This window comes from Corvus brachyrhynchos, unplaced genomic scaffold, assembly GCF_000691975.1.
Source record: "Corvus brachyrhynchos isolate BGI_N302 unplaced genomic scaffold, ASM69197v1 scaffold188, whole genome shotgun sequence".
Classification (NCBI taxonomy): Eukaryota; Metazoa; Chordata; class Aves; order Passeriformes; family Corvidae; genus Corvus; species Corvus brachyrhynchos.
The window spans coordinates 1,076,489-1,100,411 of NW_008239647.1; the positions used below are offsets into that span (position 1 = coordinate 1,076,489).

General features: G+C 35.2%; 1 protein-coding gene across 3 annotated transcripts in view; it reads left to right on the forward strand.

The window, feature by feature from the left end:
* KIF6 (kinesin family member 6) overlaps positions 1-23,923 on the forward strand; it is a 156,859-nt gene that overhangs the window by 61,415 nt on the left and 71,521 nt on the right. For all 3 annotated transcript variants that reach the window (XM_017742350.1, XM_017742349.1, XM_017742348.1), the window contains 3 exons: positions 2,329-2,434; positions 3,304-3,442; positions 5,475-5,687. In XM_017742350.1, the coding sequence (XP_017597839.1) occupies positions 2,329-2,434; positions 3,304-3,442; positions 5,475-5,687 (458 nt within the window). The remainder of the gene's footprint in view (positions 1-2,328; positions 2,435-3,303; positions 3,443-5,474; positions 5,688-23,923) is intronic.

A 23,923-nucleotide genomic window follows, 5' to 3' on the forward strand; every position in this document is an offset into this window, starting at 1 on the left:
ACATCTCCTTCATAATTTCTATTTCAAGATCAAAGGCCCATTTTTATAGATGACTTCATATAGTCAGTCTAGACAATCTAATTATCAAAAAATATTTTTACTTGTTTCCTCTTTCTTACTGAAACCAATAAGGTACTTAAGATAGTGACAAATACTGACTTATTCTGTGTCTGTGTAATCACAGACATTTTCTCATTATTAGTATAAATGCCTTTCTTTTCCCAGTGCTTACACAAATGCCTACCTCCATGTATGAAGGACTAATTCTCCTGCCCTTTGTGCTTAGTGTGTCTACAGAGAGCATGAGTAACTTTGTACTATTGGCTTCTGTTCTGTTGTACTCTTAATGTAATAAAAAGTCATGGAGCAATAAGTAAAATTTTGGTTTCTTTTACTGAGTAAATTTTGTGGTCTCTTAAGCTGAGAAGCAAGTCACTTCCAGTAATTCTTCTGTTGCTAATATTTCTCTTTAAATGTCCTCTCCTTCAAGCTCTCCACGTGTACAGGTCACGTTGACTTCAGGGAGTGTCCTACAATTTCAGAAGTTGTGAATTTTGGACATTCAATGAGTGGAATAGACAACATATATGGCTCTAGTTATTTAACTGAAACAAAGAAAATGAGAAAGCAAAGTTTGTCTGAAACTGACCCTCTTGTTTCCTTTTTCTTCTGTTTTGAGTATTGGCACTTTCCTATCTCTAGAGGAGATAAATACCAAAACTTTCTGTTATGTTTTCCAATTTTCATTCCAGTCTTGCAGCTACTGATTTTCAGATATTTATGTCCTGAAAATAATGATTTTTTTTTAATGATTGTTGTGTATCTCATTTTTTCACTCTCCAGCAGGGATTTCCTATTACTGTAATGTGAGGAATTTCAGTAAGAGAAATCTTCAGAAGCAGAGAAACACCAGAAAACATACTCAAGGGTGAACTTTGGATGCTGTGATATTATAATGCCTAAAATTTTTGTATGTGGTTACAGAAAAGTGATTCCAATAATAAAATGGCAACAAGATTCCCAGTCCTGTAACTGAAGAGGATAAATGGCTATGAAGTTACATTCAGAAGGCTTGCATATTAAGTGGGGAGCTGAACAAAAATAGTCCAAAAGACACACTAGGCGCAGAGATGAGCTCTTGCCCTTCTTGGCAGCTGGGCACTTGATGCAGCTACCTTAGATACCCTGGCTCAGGCTCAGAACTTAAGTTCATCTTCTGAGGATGATAACCTAAATAAACATTTAAATGATAAAATTATGCTTTACAGGGCATATGCCTGTCATTGTTGCTTACCATTTGCCTACTAAATAATTGAAACAGCATTTTTCAGGAACTAGGAAGCCATAAATCTAAACCCAGTTGATGGAGTTTGGATTTGCACTTGCAGTTTTCCAGAAATGTGCTTTAGTAAGTGGGTTAAGGGTCTAGTTTGGGCTTAGAAATCCTCTTTCCTTTGTTTTGAGAATTAGCTGCTATACATCCTGAAATATGAGACCTGGAAAGAGGGTGACAGCATGCAAAAGGAAGTCTGACTCTATCTGTATAGATGCGATAACCAGCCTAGAACATGCTATATTATGCCTATGTAGGTTTCCAGTCTGATAATTTTAATTTGGTTTTGCAAAATAAAGAAGGTGCTTCTCTGTGCCAGATTGTCTTATGAAGACCAAATTACGGAAATAATTGTTTCTCCCTGAGGAAGATTTTGTTAGTTGTTTGTAAAGAACACGTTGCAAGAGAATAAAATGCTAACTACATTTCATTACTCAGAGGAAGAGCAGTAGGTCCTTGAGAAATGTATAAATATCTGCATTAAAAGATAGTATGCCTTGCTTGGTGATTGGAGCAGGTAATTTATGCATGAAAGCTATGCTATCTGCTGACTATTGTAATAGAAAAAGTAGACTTTTCTTTTGCACAAATAGTCGTATATAGTAACAAACCCTATGCCCAAAACCTCTTAAAATCTAGTCTTCTGAGACAGCAGGTTTTAAGTCTTTTCAATTAAGAGATAGCAGAAGAGCAAAAGTTTATACAATAAATGAGAAAAAGAAAATATTCCTTCTTAGATGCTTTTAGTTCTAGAACTGCTCCTTAGCATGTGCCAGTCTGTTCAGATTTGCAGTTGTAGAATCTTCAGTATCAAATGCAGCTTTCATTAATCAGAACAAAAGTACATTTCAAATGCTTGGACCTGGAAGAAAAATAGCCTGCTAATATCAGGCAGCTTGGTACATTTTGTATTGCATTTGATGCGCCATTTTGCAGAGTTGTCTGCTTGTTTGTGATATTTTTTTCTTCCCTTAAAAAACGCTATGTATTTCCAGGTTGGATGAGTTAATTGAAACATTTCTCGAAGATAATGATCCTGGTAGCTCTCTGGATGTTGGTGCTGACATGCGCAAGATCAAGTATTGCTTTGCTCACATGAAGGTATTTTTTTTAAACAGAGATGAAAGCGTAGCTGGCACTGAAAATAGCTTGGAGATATTCATGGTTGAAAAGTGTTAGAAGAAATGAAATGCAGTGGAGAGGTACTGGAAAAGTAATTGAAAAACAATTGAACTTTAAAGTGCGTGGAGGAGTCACGGAAAACTTAAATTTATCTGGAAAAATTCAGCAGCATTTTATAGAAACATCAGCAAGGATCCCAGCATGCAGTAAATTGCAAGAGAGCACTGGGAGCTACTGGAATCAACAAGACAAGTTATTTGTATATGGATAGATATTCCCATCTGTATTTCCAGCATTACTGAGGCTTTATTTTGGACAAACTGTGTTGAAAGTGATAAAAATGTAGATTAAGAACAGTATATCCCTTTATGTGTTACACTAATTCTTCTGAAGGTGTTGCAAGCCCTTCTGAATCATTGAGCGAAAAAGATACACTTGATAATTGTGAAATTAATGGGGAAAGCAATAGAAGATAATACTTTTCTGTATTTTGGGATATAGATTTTCCAAAATAATAGTGTATACATCCCTGATCCTAATTTATTGTCCTTAAGTAATTAGTTTTTAATTATACTTTTAATACTGAAAATCCTTTGATGCTAGAGAACACTGGAATTTATGTGTAGAAAGAGTAAAATAAACTGTACCCTTGCAAGTGAAGATTAAAAAATACAATTTGTTTCATACTTGACACAATGGATATAATGTGACAATCGACTGTGGCATGATTTTTTTTCTGTCAAGGGTCTAGAAAGGTTTTACCTTTCTTACTATAGCTAGACTCTCAGAATAGAATATAGAGATGGAGGCAAAGTTAAAGGGGTGTGGTTTTTTGTTTCTCCTAATAGCAAATAATGAATCGTCCAATGACTTCTGGAAAAAAACTGCTCTCACAAGACACCTCTGAAGAAAAATACAGTAACAAAGAAGCAGAAGAAGAACTGGAAAAATTGAAAGGACTTCTGCAACAAAGAGACAATGAAATCAGTATCCTTTTTGAGGGAAAAAGTATTGTTTGGGTTTGAGATGATCTGACTTACAACCATTTTTCTTTGTGTGAGAGAGTCTGTACTGTGTTAAAGCAAATACTCAATTCCCAGCTTTTATGTGACAGGAATTCTGCTTTGCACCTGCTTCTCTTTCAGTTTTTACCCAAATCAGAACCCTGGATCCAAGCAACACTTAGGTTTAGAATGGTCTGGCCAGTAGCCAATTACTGTGGATTAGGCCACACCTAAAACATTCACCTCAAGCAAATTAAGCTACTTTTTAGAGGGGGAAACTCCGATGCTGTATAAAGACCAATCTATTACCTTAAAAAGAATAGAATTTCCTGTATGTGTTATTTTTAGCCAAATGAAGTGTTGCTTTGGGGACTGCTGGGCTATTTGCCCTTAGAACAAATATAAAACTTGCACGTTTTACACTTAAATTTAAAGCATTTTGCACATAAGAATGCTAAACTGCTCAGATGTGCTTTGTCCATTTCACTGCCTCACAGGAAACACGAGTAGCCGCACTGCAGCGCTATGGGTGGGAGATATTTTTAGCAGGTTGACAGATGTGTGGGCAAACCGCAGCCACTGTGACCCCAGCTTTGTGGCTACTCAGTGAGGAATGTTTGTAATAGAGCAGAGAAATGAAAATGTGGGGTTGTTGAATGTAAAGGTAACGGGTTCTTTCGCAGTTATTAGTAAAGAGCAAACTCGGTTTCATTCTTTGTGCTTAAGAATTCCAGCTCAATTTTAGGTGTCAAATGAGAATGGCATTTTTCTCTGGGGTGTAGCATGTTACCCGTCTGAACTGAGGTGGCAGGAGAGCTTTCCTATTTCAGTTCTGTCACAGATGATAAGATTTTGTTTTTCCAAGGTGCAGTTTCAAATAAATTTAGCTAAAACACTGACTCATTCCTTTCAAAAAATTCTTCAGTTTTTTAATGTGAATTTTAATATCTGAATTCCCAGAAACACTTCCTCCTAAACAAATTTTTTCATTAGTATGAGAAAAAAACCAAAATATCTCTATCAAATCCACTTGTGCTCAACAGATTTATACAGCTTTGCTCACAGAAATAAAACGAGGAAACTTGTGTAAATCCATGTAAGAATTAAATAGAAAGAATATAGGAATTTAGACTTTGAAGACAAGACTGATTTAGGGAGTCTGCAGTGGCTAAGTGACAGTACATCATCACTGGAAAATTAATAAGATGTCTAACGTGATGAAGTGGTGGGAAGTATGGAAGGTGTTGAATAAACTATGAGTTCCTTCTTGCCTACAGTAGCTAGAAGCTATCATAAAACCTGAATTGGAAAGTGTTTTATTATTATTACCTAGTCCAGTTAATAATATTCCCCAAACACTACTTAGATTTTCTGCTGTTCATTTAGAAGATTAATTAGGATTAAAAAGAATAGCATATAAAAAAAACATATCACAGGGACTTCAGCGTTCATGATTGAATGCATGCAGGATTTCCACTATACTTCTTCCATAAGCTCTTAGGCAAAATGTATTTAAATCTAATACACTTCCAGTAAATTCAGTGTTATTGCAAGAAATTTCCTAAAGACTTTTTTTGCATTTTAGTAAACCTTATTGTGAAAAGCTTACAGATGAAATACACTTGCAAGGTTACCTGTAAGTTAAGAGCTTTTTCTTTTGTTTGGAAGTCTTGTTTATTGCAGAATTTAAAAAATAAAAAGAGTCTACCATGATAGCAACGAGATCCTGTTTGTCTGTAAATGCTTTTATCAGGAGTTGATTGAATGGGATCAGCAATTGGGGTCAATGTGTGACTTGGTTATTGTTTTAGTAAGAATTAATCTGCTGTTTGGAAAAACTGAGGTGGATGAAAATAATTGCAAAGAATGTGTCCAACTTTAAGTTCACATTCGTACATATGCTTCCATAATGTGAATTGTTCCACTTTGAAAAAAAAAAAAATACTTATGGATAAACAATGATGATTGTTGCTTTAAAAAAAAAAAAGTAATTATTTCCTTAATATATCTTGCAGATATTCTGGTAACTATGCTAAAAAAAGAAAAAAAGAAAGCACTAGATGCTCTTTCCCAGCTTAATGCCACCTCTGCTGGTTCTACAGTCTTGGAGCAGTCTCCTTCTATGAGCCTGGAAGAAAGTCAGAGTCCATCTAGATGTTTTAGTCTGAAAGAGGCAAAAGATTTCAGCTCTTCCGTTCCCAGACCACCTTTTCTTTCCAGAGAAACAGGTTAGTGCAATTAATTAAGTGAGCAGTTATTGGATTATTGCAATATGATTTACAACATATCATTCAAATGTGAACCAAAACAAGGAAGCTTTGTTTTCAGTATCAGTCATATTGTTCTAATTCTGTATCTACAAATGCAGGGTTTTAAATTTAAATCCCCCTAAAGGTGCTGATGTCTTTTACAAACTTATGTGCATACCTCTTGAACAGCCCTGTGGAACCATAGTATAACTTCAGTTGCAAGCCCTTGATTCTTTGAGTAAATTCGCAGAAAAAAATGGGGCTTTGAGCATAATTCACTTAAAAATATTAGGAAATTATTTTCCCTTGGAAGATCCATTTCCATTTATCCATATAAATGATACTACGGGATTTAAATTCATGTTTAAATCATTGTAGAAGCAACTCAAACGATGGAAATAATATTGACCACTTAGCATGGATTACATAAGTAGGGCAGTTTTTAGAGTGGTTATTTGAAAAGGGTTGACTGTTGAGCATTGAAATTTTCTTTCCTTACATCATTTAAGCTGGTTATTTATGATAATAAGTAACAATATTCTTGCAAGTTGTTCATTTCAAAGTCCACATTAAAAAACTTCCAGTAACTGTAGACAGATTTTTCTTGCATGGTTTCATGTTTTCTTCATTTTCTAGTTGAATTGTTCAAATAAAAAGATTTTTTGGTGTCGGTAGGTTCTAGAAGTGCTTATGTTTTTGTTGATAAAGAACATACCTCATCCTAGATTATCACATATAATTATTACATATTAATGATTATATTTCTGTATACTTTTTCTGCATTTGGCGGGGGGTAGCTGAAAGAAAAGAGAGTTTTCAGCTTGAAACTCAGACATGGCAGGTGGCAAGTAGAAACTTAGGTTTTGTTAGAGTACCAGTGGGAATGGAGTTCTTAACCTATTTAAGGTTGCCAACTATCCTCTAAAATTGCATTGTAATCGAACTAGTCAATTGTCACACTTGTTATTTTGTTTCAGTTGCTCAGCTACTGAGGAATTCCCTTTGCCTTCTACTTTCCCTATTTACCATGCTTCTTCTCATTTTATAGGAAAAATTTATTGGATTTGGTGTCACAATAGTATTAACTAAATGTAATCATGTCCTTCTAACACAAAGCTTTTCATTACCTCAGAAATATGCTAGCAAATAATAGTTTTATTTTATCAACAAATGACTAGTATAATTGCATATTTTTTATAGTGACACTTACACTTCAGTCTTTAAAAAAACCCTCACATTAGCAAATTCTTTGTTTTGATCAATGCTTTCTCTTTTTGCGAACATTTGTGTAGGTATGTTCATATGAGTTTTCTCTGAACATAAAGTAGGAACCAGCATGTCAGCTCAAGTTGTCTGGATTGTGGAACCTTATCTCCTGCACTCTGCAGTGGCAAGGCCAGGCTGGATGGGGCCCTGAGCAACCTGGTCTAGTGGAAGGTGTCCCTGCCCATAGCCAGGGGTTTTGGAACTCAATCATCTTCAAGGTCCCTTCCAAACCAAACTATTTTGTGGTCCTTTGCTAAGTTTAGACAAGGCACCATTCCCACTCGAGCACAGATCCTCATTTTTCATCTATTGAAAGCCTGAAAATAATGTTCATCCTTATAAAATTATCCATTAATTTCAAAATCTATCTGAACTGTATACATATGCCTTTTGTCTATAGGCTTTAAGAATTCGCTAAAGACTGTGAAAGGACTTGGGCCTGAGCCAAGGCCAAACTCCCAGGTAGAAGCTTTAGTGTAATATTAAAGCTATTCTTCATCACTTAAACACTTTGCATACTTTACATTATTTATGAAAATTCCAATTTACGGCACAAAGACTGTGATATGTTAAGTTTTTTAACAATCTAGCTTGCTTTATTTGGTTGTGTACTCTCAAACCTGCCATCAGCCTGATTTAATTCAATATAACACGGTATTTCTAGTGTCTCTGATGTGTTTTCCATTTTCCTATCTCATTTCCTTATCCTGGAAACAATTAAATTAGGAAATCAACAGAAGGTATAGGAAAAAAAATTAGTTTAATGAAATAGTTGTTGGAAAGTCTGTCTAATAATTTGGTAAAAAACAAACAAATAATTAATTTTATTTAGAACCTTTCATTTATTTTGCAGTTGATTTATTGTGTAGCTTTAACATTTGCTTGCCCAGAAACAGATCTTTATCACTCTGTGATTAGATAGAATAATATTCTTACCATGTTTTTCCACATGATCTAGGACCATATGCATGTTGAAAGATGTGTGTAATCATGTTTCTTGTCTATCCTATCCAGACACTGCTTAAGTAGGAGAAATGCAGTCATACTCTTTCACTGATGAGCTTAATGTAATAATCTGTGATAACAGGAAATATGTCTTGATCTCATCACAGCAGTAAAACAATTCCTGGTCCAAATTTGACCCACAGCAGGCTGACTTTGATGGTGAATGAGTAGTGACTTCTGCAATGGTACATGTTTGACAGGTACAGCTGTAATTTATCTTTTTTTCTGTCCATCCTACATTGGATGTTCATGGTTTTTTCAGAAGAAACTGAGTGAACATAATATATCTTCAAAGGTTTGACATATGGTAGTATTTACCTTCCTGTACATTCTGCCTTTTCCCCACCATGTGTCTGCCTGAAACTCTAAACAGAAGCCTTTAATGGCAGTACAGACTCAAGGATTGACAAGGCCTAACACCCAGATTTGATTTCTGAGTAGATTTTTGGGCACCATTCTATAATATTTTCGACTGCTAATACTAAGTCTTAAAGAGTTTACTCCATAGAGTCATAGCATGTTTTGGGTTGTGTAAGGATCCTTAAGAATCATCTAGTTCCAACCCCCTGCCATGGACAGGAATCCCACTCACTAGACCACGTTGCTCAGGGCCCCATCCAAGCTGGCCATGAACATTTCCAGTGATGGGGCACCCACAACTTCTCTGGGCAACCTGTTCTGGTGCTTCACCACCCTCTGAGTAAAGAATTTCTTCCCAACGTCTATTCTAAACACAGCCTCTTTCAGTTTAAAACCATTTCCCTTTATCCTGTCACTATCTGTCTGTACAAAAATCTCTCTCCATCCTTTTTATAAGCTCCCTTTAGGTACTGGAAAGACACAATGAGATCTCCCATGGGTCTTCTCTTCTCCATGCTGAGCAACCATAGCTCTCTCTGTCGGTGTCTGATACAATGTTAAAAGGTATTTTTTCTGAACAGATCTGTCTTTAGCTGCTTGTTTGAATATCATACTTGAAATAAAGTCACTAGTAAAATATTGTTGAACATGAGGTTTGAAACCAGTGGAAGACCTAACTAAGAATGACTGAAATTGCACTTGTGGATCATTGTTGTGTTTAGTATTGTGCTTTTTCAGTTTGTGTCAGAGTCTGGATTAGGATGTTCTTGATAGCTGCAGCAGAGGAAGATGCAAGTGCAGTGTCCTAGTAATGCCCTAGGTTTCTTTGCTGGTATTGGGTTATACAGCATTGAATTCTTCCGTTAAAAATGATGCCAGTTTACATGCTGTCAGATTTCTTTTTCGTGGATCCCAGAAGACTTCTTTTAGGAAGGAGTCGTAGGTAGGCAGGCTGCCTGAAAGCAGTGGAAGGCTGTCTGCTGCTGTCATTTTGGCAAGTCAGCTCCCATCTCTAGGGAGGTTTGATGGCGTAAGACAGGGACCTTAGAGTGAACAGACCAGAACTTGTTATCTTAGTCCAAGTGTTGTACCCTGAAAGGGGAAAACTTGCCTTTCAATACCCATCCTTCATCAGAGAGTTCTCTAAATTATAAATCCATAACTACATGAGGGGGAGGGAGCAAAATAGTCTAACATAGTAGATGCTGTTACTTATTGCATCATAGTATCTTTCATTAATCTGAAACAGACATAACTGGCTATGAATTTAAATTACAGGTCAGATGAACATTCCAGAAAATAAAAAGATAAGCTATTGGCATAATCACCTGAGCTTCACAACTGCTTCAACAATTTTACTTTTAATATAATCATTTAGTTCATCATAAAGCATCTACTGCAGCTTTAATTGTATTAATAATTCTTATCTGCTGGAGATATAAATGTAGAACTACATATAATCTTTCTTAGGAATTAAGTCAATATTAGTAATTTCAGGATAAATCAAAGAATGAATGAATCTAGCAAAACAAGAAAAAATCAGACTTCATCAGACAGTGGAGTGATAAACATTGTGTTGTATTTTACTTATTGCATTATATCACTCCTTCTGTACAAAGTCTTATTTTGAAACCAGTCTCAGACTGCTCCTTGCTTCTTAGGATAATTCTGTCTGCATAAAAGACGTATGATACCGTTTTTTCTCCTGCTGGATTTGTTTTTCTCCTGAAATATAAACAGTTTGGTTACCAGAAAATTATTGTGACATTTAAAGAATACAGTAAATCTTATTAAGAGCTTCAAATGGTTGTATGTGCTGATGGACTTGAGTGGGATTGCTTTACTCTCACAAAAGATTTTGTTAAAAATCAGCATCATATTTTGACCACTTTGAGCCATTTCTTTTATCTTTCACTGAGAAGTTGTGAGGTTTTTTGAGAGTTTTGTGAAGAATTTACTCCTATGTATCCCATTCATGATTTAAGATCACTTCTTGACACTCTGCAAACACCTATATAAAAGAGCATTCCTTGCTGAAGAGCTGACAAGCTGACTTTAAAATGTAAGGTGAGAGATAGTTTCTATAAACAGATGATGCTTATGGATAGCATGAAAGTAGTGATGATAACACACGTACTGCTCATTTCCGAAAGCTAAATATTTTTGTCTTGTATTAAGACTTTTCAAAATATTTATCTTGTCTGTTTTATATGTTTATATAATAATTTGGGGAAAATGCTTCCTCCTGTTGTTGAAGACCCACAGAAAGTTCCCTAAGGGAAAGGACTGACTGAGTTTTTCCATCAGAATCTCTTCTATGCCTTTCAGTTCAGAAAAAAAGGCAGGTCTCAAGTCTTCAGAAAAATTAAATGCCGAGCAAACCTATATGTTTCTTGGAATATTTTCTGTGTCCAGTAGTGCTTTGGGAATCTGGGGGCAGAGTCTCAGCACTGTGCTCATGACAGAACTTTTGTTAACAAACAGATGTAGCCATTTTATTGCTATTTGGCCAGAAAAAGAGATCAGTGGTGCATTTAGGGCACTGTTCAGACTTACTCTTGATGTTTCTCATTAGTCAGAAAAGAAAGTTTGTTCTACATTTCTATTAAAGGTCCAGGAAAAAGTATATGTTCCATTTGCTCTCCAGATGAACTTCTACCAGCTCTTAGTAACATGTAGTGCATATTTCATTGCTACTGTTAAATCTTTGTAACAACTATTTAAAACAAGATGTGTTGTTTTGCTAGTTTCTTAAGCATTAGATGTTTTCTCTAATGTAAAATGATATTTGCTACAATATATTTTTCCTTATTGCCAAGTTTAAGGATCAAGCAGAAAGTGTCAGACTTCACTGCTTGATTTACATATTTTTAAAAGCCTCAAAATAAATTCAGCAAATGTTAACAGTCAGCATAAGCTTTTGAACGATTTTATTGAGCTTTGCTTCTGATAATCTTAAAACAATTATATTCTGGTATTTCAAGTTACCAGATAAAACATGTATTGCTAAGGCTCCAATTTATGTCATAAATGTGAATGGAAGTCTATCTTCAGTGAGACATGTTTGTAGTGTGTAGTTGTGGAAATTTTTTACTTTGTCATGTGCTGTTATACATTTTGGTATCCCTGTTTGTCTTAACAATCACAGTTTTAGGCCCCTTTTTATCTTATTACATGAACAAAAAGTAAAAATTAAAACTCAGAATAGTTTCTAAAACAGAATGACCATCTTTAAATGCACACTGATTGCAATAAATACCAAGTAGACTAACTCTGTGAGTTATGGGAGACTCAACTAACTTCTGGGGCTTGCTCTTTTGTTTGTTTGGGGTTTTTTTTCAAAATCTATTCTTTTATCTGTACTGCTTCCGAGAGCTTTATTTTGTCAGAATCCACAGTGAGCCCACTGTGACTGTTGTTTGAGGACTTTGAACTGAACTCACTGAGATTAGTGAACAGCAAAAAAAGAGCTATGTTAAGAAGTTCGAGACTCCAGAAACACCTCTGTAAGGAACAACAGATGACCATTCTTTGTGACAAAGAAATATAAATACATGTTGTAGGATTTAAAGTGAGCTCTTGCAATTGGTATTCAGTGATAAAACCCTGTGTGTTACAACTTTTGTCATCTTGACTAAGTATGTATAAATATGAACATAGGGTTATTTTTAGGAGATGAAGCCCAGATTTTCCTTTTTGAAGCTTGGTCCCCATTTGTAACTTCAAAGGCAAATTTTGTAACCTGTTGGGATTTAATGAGAGTGAGGAGCAGATCATTACAGTACTTTCACTAATTTTTCAGAGACACTGAAACTTACTTATATATTGAAAATGTTGTTATGTAAAACAACTTACTGCTTCCATCATCAGCTTTTTCTTTCTCCACATTTATTTGGTTTTACAAAACATTTCTGTTTTTTCTAAGATGCTCATCATGTTGTTCTTTCCACTTCTCAAGTGGGAATCTCTTCTGATGTGGAACGTATGTTTGGAAGCTTGCTAGAGATGCTTTTGGCAGTTTTTACTGCCTTGCTCTTGAGTCTGTTTAGATGGGGAAACTTTCCAGTATTTTTATGCTAGTTTACTGTTCTCTTATCCAGATTAGTCTGCTAAATGTAACTTAGTGTTCTTTGGAAGTTCTCTACTATTTCAAATCTTTTTGGCTTCCTGTTTCATTAGCCGTATTTTGGCTGTCTAAAATTGCTATTGGATCCTTCAAACTAACTCCTTAAAGTTGTTCTGGGGTTTTTTTGGTGGCTGAAGCTCTTCAACTCTTGATATTTTAGAGGTAAAATATGCTTCCAAAAGTTTTTGCGTACTTGAAGGTTGCTCAAATTCCTTTATATATTGACTGTCAGGTTTGGCAAATACCTCTGTAAAACTTCTTCTGTATTGTTGTTGTTATGAACATCAGTCCCGAGAGACTACAGTGCCTTTTAACAGAGCCACTACATGCACATTATGTATGCATACAGGTCATCAAAATAGTAGAAGGTTCTTCTATTAGCTTAAACTTCAGATATTTCTGTACAGATATTGCTAATTCTGCTAAATAATATAATAGTCTAGAGTTCTGTCTCTCTTTTTTTTTGTATGTATTTAACCTAAAAATGCATTTTTTCATTCTGTTCCTAGCAGAAGCAGATATTTTTCTTGAGACTCTAGTCTCAGCATATTTGAATATAAAACCAAAGTAGGAATTACTGGAAATATCCCACAAATCCCTACTTTTTTTTTTCTGATACTTGCAATACATTTAAGCAGCTAAAGTTTCATACAAATGTTGCAGGCCAGTTTCATGCTTCTGGTCTTGTACAAATTTACCATTGAAGTTTTGTATGCCTGTTTGCCCGTGACAATTGGCTCTTAAGTTTTGGATGCTTTTGTTGAAAAAATCATTGCACAGTTCACTTACCTCTGGTGCATCATCTTTTTGTCTCTTACAGTTTTAACTCTGAAATATCTATTTAGTAACTGTGCCTTTGTTTCATTAATTTTCAGCCCTGCTGTAAGTTCAGAAGGATACTTTTGAAAGAATAACATTATGTTTGCTGGTTATATTGTATTTAGGTTAATTTGAGAAAAATTAGACAATTATTGACATCTGTGTCAAAGCAAAGAATAACCCCATAAGTGGAAATGAGCTAACAGCTAGAGATACGGTGGTGACATTTGGTTTTCCACACTTATTCAGTAAGTTCAGTAGGTTTTAATTCTAGGTCAGGTAAAAGCTCTTACTGATTTTCCTTGCAGGGGCTGCTCTTACAAATCTATGGTTGAGATGCTCTGCTGTAACCATCTACCAAACTACACTGAAAACAGTCTTTGATCTTTTTATTCATAGAGTCAGGTAGGAGCTGGTCCAGGACTTCCATAAGTAAAGGCAATTTTGCCATTCGAAATGATTACACAGTTATACAAAGAGCTGAAGCTGTTCTTCTTAAACATGTGCATATCAAAGATCCTTCACATGTAGGTAATTATGGCCTTTCTCCTGTACCAGTTGATGTGACTGAAGAAATAACTTAACATTTGTAAGCATTTAGCAGTAATTCCAGCTCTTCAAATCACTTGTATTTGACTTGGATGCAGTGAATGGTGGAGTTGGGCATGACAAAGTTCTGTCTACTTTTGTGTTCTGTTACAATGTGCTTATGTTTAATCTTCTCTCCCTTAATAGTTTTTCTGTTTTCCATTTTTCCTGGTAATATTCTTCCTACAGATCAATCATTTGGTGATGATTGAGCAAAACATTTGCTGAAAGATTTTGTTGTTGTTGTTGTTGCTGTTGTTAATGGTACCATGCTAAATACTAGTACAGATAGCCCTATCACACTGTGAGCCCTCTACCTGATTTTCAGCATACTTTTACTAGACCTTCGTTCAAATAAAATTAAATTTCATCTTTTACTGTTTCCTAATCATCAAACTGATTTCCAATCATTTTCTATACCCAGTATTCTCAGTCTTTTATTTCATTGTGTCTTGAGTGTAATAATCTCGAGCCTTTTTATTTTGGTCACCTCATGGCCCTTCAACTGCTGCTGCATGCTCATGTTACTTAACTTGCTTATGGTTACTCTCTTAGTTATTGAAATCTTTATTGTAATTCTGTAATTCCTTAAAATAAAGATCATCTCGGAAGCAACATTCTGAAGCTCAGCTCTAGGCAAAACTAACATAGACATGTAATCTGAAAATCTGGTGCTGTTAGTATTGGATGCCATGTTTAAAAGCTTCTGCAATTTATTTTATTATGCCTATTATAATTGTCACTATTGCTTTCTACTGCCATTTTAGGCTTTCTGCTACCTAGATATAAAAGCCTTTAAGAACATCAGTTTATTATGTTGGAAGTCACAATAAACTTCCCCAAAATCTGCATGGAGAGATTAACTTCTTTAATATTTATACTATATATTTGAAGCACAAGTCTTATGGGGAGAGGCTGAGGGATCTGAGTTGTTTAGCCTGGAGAAAAAGAGGCTCTTGGGTGGACCTTATCACTCTACAGCTACTTGAAAGGAGGTTGTAATGAGTTGCGGGTCCCCTTCTTCTCCCAGGTAACAATTGACAGGTCAAGGGGAAATGGCCTCAAGTTGCTCCAGCAGAGGTTTAGATGGGCTATTAGGAAACAATTTTTCTCATAAAAGGTTGTCAAGCATAGGAACAGGCTGACCAGGGGAGTGGTGGAGTCATCATCCCTGGAAGTGTTCAAAAACTGTGTGAATATGGCAGTTGGACATGGTTTAGTTGTGATCATGGTGGTGGTGCTGCGTTGAGAGTTGGTCTTAGAGATCTCGACCTTGGACTTAGATGACCTTAGAGATCTTTTCCAACCTTAAAAATTCTGTGTATCTATGATTTACACATTATTTTATTTACGTGCTGCCTTTTTTTTCCTTATTCCTCAACAGAAATCAAACCAGTTTCTCCATATATAGGTCTCAATAATAAAGAGAATACAAAGAGGACATGTTCCTGTGTCACTGCCAAAACAGACAGCAGCAGCACTTTCTGAGCATAAAAGTGCTGGAAATACCTGCATCTGTTCCAAAGCCAAATAACTCACAGGAAGGGTAAAACCCAGCACAAACTGCTGATTGATAACTTGTGGTTCAGTTTGGCTTTTTTCTTGATGTCTGTTACTTAGTGTTTAGATGGAGTGCAAAAGCACAAGATTAGTATTTCTTACAGTTTTTAGTTGCCATCATAATTCTGTATATGTATGTGGCCAATTCCCTTCCGATTTCTGATGTGCCACGTGCATATTTAAAATAGTAAGTACTTAGACATTTATAGCTCAGTCTTTTACACATTTGTTTTCTGAGCACAACAACTTCTGCCCCATCAAGGCCTGATGATCAAAACATCCACATGGCTGAAAGAGGATAGCTTAAGCTATCTAATTTCTCACTCTTGTGGGGAATCCTGAGTTTGGGGACATAGCCTGTAAAACTAAGGAAGTTAATCAGAAAAAAGATAAGTGCTTAGAAAAATAGGTCCAAGGCAGTCAGGAGGTTCATTGTATCATTACATGACCAAGCAGGATTTATTGCCAGGGCTTCTGTAAACAACTAATGGTGTTTTGGTCTCTGAAGAAGTACATATAGCCATGTTGTTATTTCCCTATGATGTCAGTTGGACCTAATCATATGTTGAACATTCATGTAAGGTTTTGATACTTTCTAAATTAGAACTTTCTTCTATTTATCCTTACTGTTTGAAGAGGCAAGGTTAAGTCCAGAGAATTTCTTTCCCATGCGTAACTTCCCTTGTAAATCATTGCAGGTTGCTGTCATGTGTTGTTCATAGGTATGACTTTGAGTGATTTAATGGTAAATAAAACTGGATATAAAAATTAAGATCTTTTTCAAAGTAAAAAAAAAAAAAAAAGCCCTGATAGGGATTTCTGAACTTTATGATTGTCTGGAATAGATTTCAGTTATGACTGTATTTTGGAATGTGGCCTGCTTGATTTTGATTAAAAATTTTGACAAATGCTTCTTTGAGATTGGGATATAAATGAGGATTAGCATATCCAGTTCAAGCCACAAAAGTATTATGCAGCATTATGGGGCAATGAGAAGAACTACTCAGAATGTACAGTATCATTCTTAAAGAGAAAGGTTACCTGTAGTTTGTAATACAACTTTGTCATATTTTAGACTCTGGTAAGTAGGGATGTTTTAATCTTTGACTGACAAGCACTGGATTAATAGAGCTGTCTCCAAATAAATTATTTTGTTACACCCTTCCATGCATTTGTTGCCCTAGGTTTGATTCCTGCAGTGTACTTTGTGTAGAGCTACAAATTTAAACTGGTTTGAAATTGAATTTGGTATAAAAGTAGCTGCTTGTCTGTTAAATAGAAATGATCTCTACATATATGTAATTGCACAGTTCTACAATATTTCTCAAATTAAGCCTTTGGCCTAGAAATGTCAGTCATTTGGGACCTGCCTTGTTAAGAAACACTGCTAGAAGTTGCATCTATTACAAAAGGGAAGATCTGTGGTCAGGCCATTGTTTCAGAAATGTCTTCACTGTTGGCCTCCTCATGAAGTACTCCAGAGTTTTCTTGTTTTTGACACTGTAAAAAGTCTGATTTTCTCCAGAAAAAGAAAGAATAGGGTGCCAGCCATGAGGGGAGACGTAAGTTTTATATTCTGATGACTGAAATACTGTTAGCTGTAGTTTTTAATAATAAATCATTGAACTTATATTTAGGGGAAGAAAGCTTGGGTAAATTGAATCATGTCTTGAACTTTTGAGTAAAATAACTTTAACGCTGGGTTGAAAATTTCTGTGATAATGTCTAAAACAGTGGAGAGGGACTCAAAAAAAGGAAAGAATTGAAGACGATCGGTCTTTTATTCTCTTACGCTCTGTTTCTGGGCTCTTATTATTCAAGTGTCAGGAATCTTTTTGATCTGTTTAATGGAACACATTAAGAGACCATGTGCTGGTTACAAATAGCAAATGTGTTTCTGAATACTACTTTTTGTCTTTCTTGTGAAAATACTGTGGCTGCCAGGAAAATGGAGTAGACAGTGGAAGCAATTGATACTACAATAGTTATTGTACCTCACACTTGTCTGTCTAAACTCTCGGATGAGAAAATTTATTCAGAAGGGGGAGAAAGGGAAGGGCCAGTATGGATTGGAGTTCTCTTTTATGTAGGATAGAAAAGAGCAGAAATTTGTGGCTTAGAATGTGTTCCTAATGAAGCTGTGAATGAGATCAGGAATAAGAGAGACTGTAGATTCAAGGGAAGGAAGAGCTGAGTTACTAGGGAATGCAAAGTGAACCCAAGAGAGTTATTGAATAGAAAATGGCTAGAGAGACAAGACAGTAATAGGTGTTCTGAAATTACATATGCTATAAAATGGAAACAATGGTTGGGAAGTGACTTCTTGTCACCCTTAATTTACCTGTAACACCCAAAAAGAACTGAAGGTTCACAAACAGGGTCCTCAGGGAAGTAATATTTTAGATTTAACAGAGCTTCATTAAATTAGGAGTGCTGTAGGAAGAAGAGGTACAGTTTTAAACTGATGCATATATAATTGTGATCCCTTTGGTAAATTTGTTAGTCTTTAAGATAAAGAGATCTGGAGTCAAAGCAATCAGATTAATAGCAGATTTTTTTTTCTTTATTGGTACTTTTAAACACTTGGTTTGGAAAAACTGTGTTGTTGCAGTCAAAGACTTAATTTTGTCATAATAGACGTTGTGCAGGGCAAGGTCTGGTAAAACACCTGTTAGCAAAGTCCAACAAAATATGATTCAGTCATTGACAGTCTGCTCAGTTCATCTGATGAGTATCATGTATTTCACGATTCTCTACTGCAGCAGCCTAAGTGTTTGTTAAAGAGGCTTTCTCATTAAAATTTCCTTTTTTATCTGCCACTGAATGAGCCATAAATAGTGTCAATGCCAAGAATAACAATGACTATGTTATGTCATGTTCCAGTGAGTGGTCTCTCAGCAGCCTTTTCATACGTTACTCTTTACAGTGCATTCACGTGTGAGGCTGTACAGAAAGAGGAGAGGAAAAACAGCAAAATGGAAAAAATGGAATAGTATTAGGTCATGGATGAAGTAGTCAGTGTGTTTTTTGTTTGGAACCTGTTGGATACTATTTTTCCTGACAAATGTAAAAATGAGTTTGTTATTACTGGACTGTAATGCTTTGAGTGGTCAAATATATAATACTGGCATACAGATCTGGGGCTAAATTGAGGTTTTGTGTGGCTGAATGGAATGCCCAGCTTGGTTGGATTGAAAAATGTCATAAGACTTTTTTTTCCCCAAGCATTTCTGCCAAGTGCGTACAGGAAGTGGCTTTGGCAGTTGTATCCAAACAAGTAACTTCATTTCCTGGAATCTGCTTTTTTGCAAAATGTGGATTTTAGGAAAGAAAGTGTAAAGAGAGATGTTAGGCAGTAGAGGAAAGATCACTCTTAAAAGCCTCTGAGAAGAAGGCACAAATTATCAAACTCCATTTTTTCTAGATATAGTCACAACAGTGTTAAATAATTTCTTTTTTTTAATGTATATTCTCTTTATATAGTAAAAATAATATTAAAAATCTATTGACCCTAACAGCACATAATTAGTGAAACCATTATGTTTATTACAGTTCATTTCACCATGGTCTATTTTATGTCTGGAAAAAAAAGGAGATGGTGTTTAGTGTTTACGGGCAAGGCAGCCACAAAGTAGTTGAGATATAAGAGAATGTGTTGTATGACTTACATTATAAGATCCTATTAGCAACCTGAGGTTTACTAAAACTTCCATTTACTGTCATTTTAAAAAAAAATTAAAAAGAGAATAAATGTTGCAGGTATAATTTTCAGATATAAAGGAGACATGAGTTGATGTAATAGTAAACATATTTGCTAAAAATATGGACATTTTATCTGACTGGTCAGGTGCTATTTTTCATGCTATTGCAAATTCATCTTTTTCTAGTCTAACTTGCTAGATTTGAACCACACTATTTTTTTCCTCTGGGTTTTTTTTTTCGTGGGTTTTGGGGGATTTTGGGGTTTTTTTGCCTACTCTCCTAAAGTTAGTAACCTTAATATTTCAATAAAACTGTCTGCAGCCTTTCTCTTAGTGCTGGATAGCTGCCAATAATATAAGCACAGCCTTCATCTTCCTAAACCCTTAATCTGAGGGTCAAATCATGGGTGTTTTTCAGATGCTTGAAAAGCAGTAGTCAAAAGCTGGTTTGTATCAAATCATTTTTTAAAGGGTTGTTGCTAATGAGGGGCTATTTCAGAATTGCTAAGAGGGAAAAAGGTACATTGAGAAATGTGGTAGCAATGAGTCATACTGTGATGCATCAGATAAGAATCTTGAAAAAAGTCCATTTTCTTATAAATAATATTGCAAAATCCCAAATTTTTAGAGAGGAAAGTAAATACTTAGGAAAAATCTTAATGTCAGAAAAAAGCTGCAGCTTTCAGAGATAATCAAGGAATCAGAATATATATATATATTTAGTAATAGAGGTAGTTGCTTACTACAGAATAACAGTATGTGAAACAACTTAGCGTAACCATTGTTTTATATAGTCTTTATCCAGTCATTAGAGGCACTATTAGTGGATGAAGAGACAGGAAATGTTTTGGAAGCAGTTCAGAGCAATAATTAGAACACAAGTAAAGATAAGCAAACATGTTGTATACCTTTCCCAAGTGGCAAAGGTTGAGCTTGCTAAGTCATAAAGAGCAGCTGCTGTAAATTTTGAGGGGAGTGAAAGCTTTACCTTTCCCTTTTCATCTTTGTTACTTCTTTTTATCTTTTACTCTTCATGTAATCATCTACTTTTGGTTTTGTAATGTTCACTTTTTTATTACTTGACCAGAGAAACTTCAGACAGTTGTGTTGTTTGCAGTTGTGCCCATTGACTACTTGTGCCACTCTTATTACTCCTAAAGAAATTAAACTTTTTTGTAAGAATATTTCCTGAATAATGTACGAGTTCTGATAACATTTGCCTTTGTTTCTGATTTTTCACTGAGTGCTTGTGGTAAAGTGCATTGTCCAACAGAGGTTGTTAGCTGGCTTATTCTTTTTGTTTGTCATAAAGAAAACGAGTCAGCTCTCCACTGCATTACAGAGGCAATACATTGCATGGAATAAGATCCTAGACCGAGGTGCAGGGCATCTGTTTTTTATTTCAATCCTTATTATTTACTAAGTTTGTGAACTTACACAAGTGACCTCATCTCTCTGAATCAGTTTCTTCAACTGTGAAATAAATTAAGAGTGGCTTATCTTTCTTGATCGCTTTGAGATTTCATGTTCAAAGGCCATCTGTAAGAGCAAAATCTTGTTTTTCTAACACTGAGGAGCAGTTGAAATGATTTGTGAAAGTAAGACAGTGAATTAGAAGCAGAAACCAATATAAAGCCTTGGAAGTCTTGACTCTTCATTCTTAGCATAACTGTTCAACCCAGTTCTTGACATTGTTTCTCTTTATTGATAACTAATTTGTTTGGGAAGCTTTGCTGAAACTCTGGGCTATGCTGGCTACTTAAAAGTCTATACAAGCATGGGCAAACATACACTATATTTGATATTTATTGCAAATTCTGAGAGTAAGCTGCATAAAAGTATATTTCATGCAAATCTGTCTCTACTTGCTCAGTAAAAGAGAGAAAAGCACTCAGAGTAGGCTGGGAAAGTTGTGTTAAAATTATTGAATATTTTATTATGAATCTTTTCTTCTGCAATACCTCCCCACTTTGATCAGCACTCTTGATTTATGCCATTTACATCTAGCTATATTTCTGGGGAGAAATAATTCTAAATATTTCAGAAATTTCCTTTAATCTTTAAGTGTACAGAGAGAGAGTGACATCAGTTTGAATAATGACCAGTGGTTGGAAACAGAAGAATGTCTTAGTTTTGTATCAGAAGTGTTAAAACAACTTTCTGTTAGGGAATACTAGAAGAAAAAGACTTCTGGGAAAACATCCTTTTGATTTTCAGCAGGTTTATTTAATTAACTGAAGCTGATACAAGAGCTCATGGCTCTGATACAGCACATTTAATATTGTAGTAAGCTTGAATGACAAGGAATGTCCATAATTTACTGTCCCCTTTTGATCTTCAGGAAAACAAGCAGTTTAAAGCCATCAAATAAACATAGTGTACTTGGCCTTCAGGAAGAATTACGCTATTTTTCTAGTGATTATCACTTATTTCAACAGATTTTTGAGTGGCAAAACCGCTTTTAATTCTATGTCCTGACATAAGCAGATTTAGAGCTATAGAGGTTATTGGTTCAAAAATTGTCCTTTGATCCTTAGTTGCACATTAATTATATAGTTCAGTTGGTTACAAATTTTGGTTAAAAAGGCATTGAAAGAAGTTGCTATTCACAGTGGGAATTGTGCCAATATGAAATGGAATTTCACTCAAATACTTTCTATTACATGATTGGGCTTTTTTGTTTTGTTTTGTTTTTTTGGTAAGAGAATTTCCCTCAAATAGCTTCTGAGACCATTGAATTTTCACCAGAAAAACTCTGTGGTATGATGAGCCAGGGAGACAACAGGGGATTCTTCCCTCTGTGAGCAATCAATTTTGCCTTTAATATCTCTGGTACAAGAATGTCATCACTTTTGATTAAAATGAGAGTTTTTTGAATCATGGAAATAAAAGGCAATAATTAAAATTCAGAAGAACCCAGATTACTTTATTTTTAATTATGATTATTCTCAGTTTTAATACAATAGACATGTTAGGCATCATAACAATAAAGTTCTCCTTTTCTCTTTTTATTTACTGTGGAGGCTATAGGCAGAATAGATAAAGCTGACAATAAATTAGTGGGAGCAGTTCTCTGAAGAGAACATATTTAGGTTATGTCAAGTGTGTTCCATGTTATTGTGCAATTGTATACATGTTGTAAAAAGAAAAACAATTTGTATTTTGAATAATGAAGATGTCCTAATATTTGAGGGGTTTTTTTTCACTTGTTTATTCTCAGGAGCAAGTAAGGCTTTGTGTCTTTCTGCTTATCCGTTATTATTGTGTACATATGTTGGCTGTCTCTTCAATTGCCATGAATGTACCTGGGGGAAAAAATGTCTGTGCCTGTTTATTGGCAGGATCAGGAATTTGGCTTCTAAATTAATTTGCTTTCCATCATCACTGCTGAGGATGGAAAAAAAATGTGTAATCATGTAGTGTAAATATACATCTAATAGTAAGTGATTTGGAATCACCATCATTTTTCAAAGGCTCATGGAATTTATGTAATTCTATAAATAGGCACCCACCAATAAGACAAAAAGATAAATGGTCAAGAAATTGCTAAAGATGTACGGATAGATTTCTGAAAGACAAACATTTTGTGAATTATTATAAGCAAGTAGATGTTGCCAAATCATAGGTTTATTTTACCACACACCAGTATCACATCTGATTTTTATATCATGGGGAATGGTTGCTGTACATGAAGACAATGAATGATTATTTTTCTGAATGTGCTTATTTGTTGTTATGGAAGCAGGACTTACTTTTAATGGGATAGGCCACACTAACCCACAACTACAGGGCAAAAGGCACTTCCTGCCTTTAGGGACAATTTAAGATGGAAGTTTCATCCAAAATTTGAATTAATTTTAGCATAGTGAGGTTTCAGGGATTGAATTTAGAGTTAATATGTGCACTTCTGTTTCAAAATTATATTTGTAAACCCCAACATGGTTATTTCTAATGTTTTCTTTGAAGACAAAAAATAAAGTGAATAGCACAGATCTTTTGGTCAACTTAGTGGCAGTTGTCTCTGGCTATTCATTTTGCCTTTGTTATGATAGAAATTCATTCTCTGCAGCAATCCTGCCCTCAAAGATGGTACCTTAATCATTTCAGTGGCCCAATATGGTGGGATTTCACCTTGAGAGTATGGGAGAGTAGGAATTAGTTGTCCAGTAGTTTTACAGTGCTCATAGTTTTGTAACTCTAAATTCAAAATAGAAGTTTCTTGTCATTAAGTCGTAGTTCTTCATTAAAATGCATTAAGATATATTTAACAAAAAAATCTCCAATTTTTTGCAGCAGCAGTAGCATAAACATTGTTCATGGCCAGTGTGATCCCCCTTGCTGCTTCCAACATGTAGCAAGCCTGAGACTGTCAGGTGGAGAATTAATCTTTAATGAATATGGTCCTCCTCTGTTCCCATTTATATTCCTTCTTGGTTCTGGAAGCAGTACTGTAGTTAGGCATAAAAGGTGTTCTTCATTCATCATCCAAGAGTGCATGTACCATGCTCCAAAAATGAATGTGCAAAGAGGAAAAGGTCCAGGTGAATCCCTAGATTGAAGGGAAGAGGCTTTGAAATCTGGCTGCAAAGGGCTACACATACAATGTAGTAAAGAATAATCCTTTTTTAGTTATTTCAAGATTGCAGAACTGGCAGTGGGGAACTCTCACATTCAGTGTTATTAATTCAAAACCTAGAGATATTTATATATTTGAGTGGCTATTTTCACAATAACAGTGGGAATTAAGGATTGTATTTCAGGTCAGAATGATAGTACTAGTTGGAGAACTT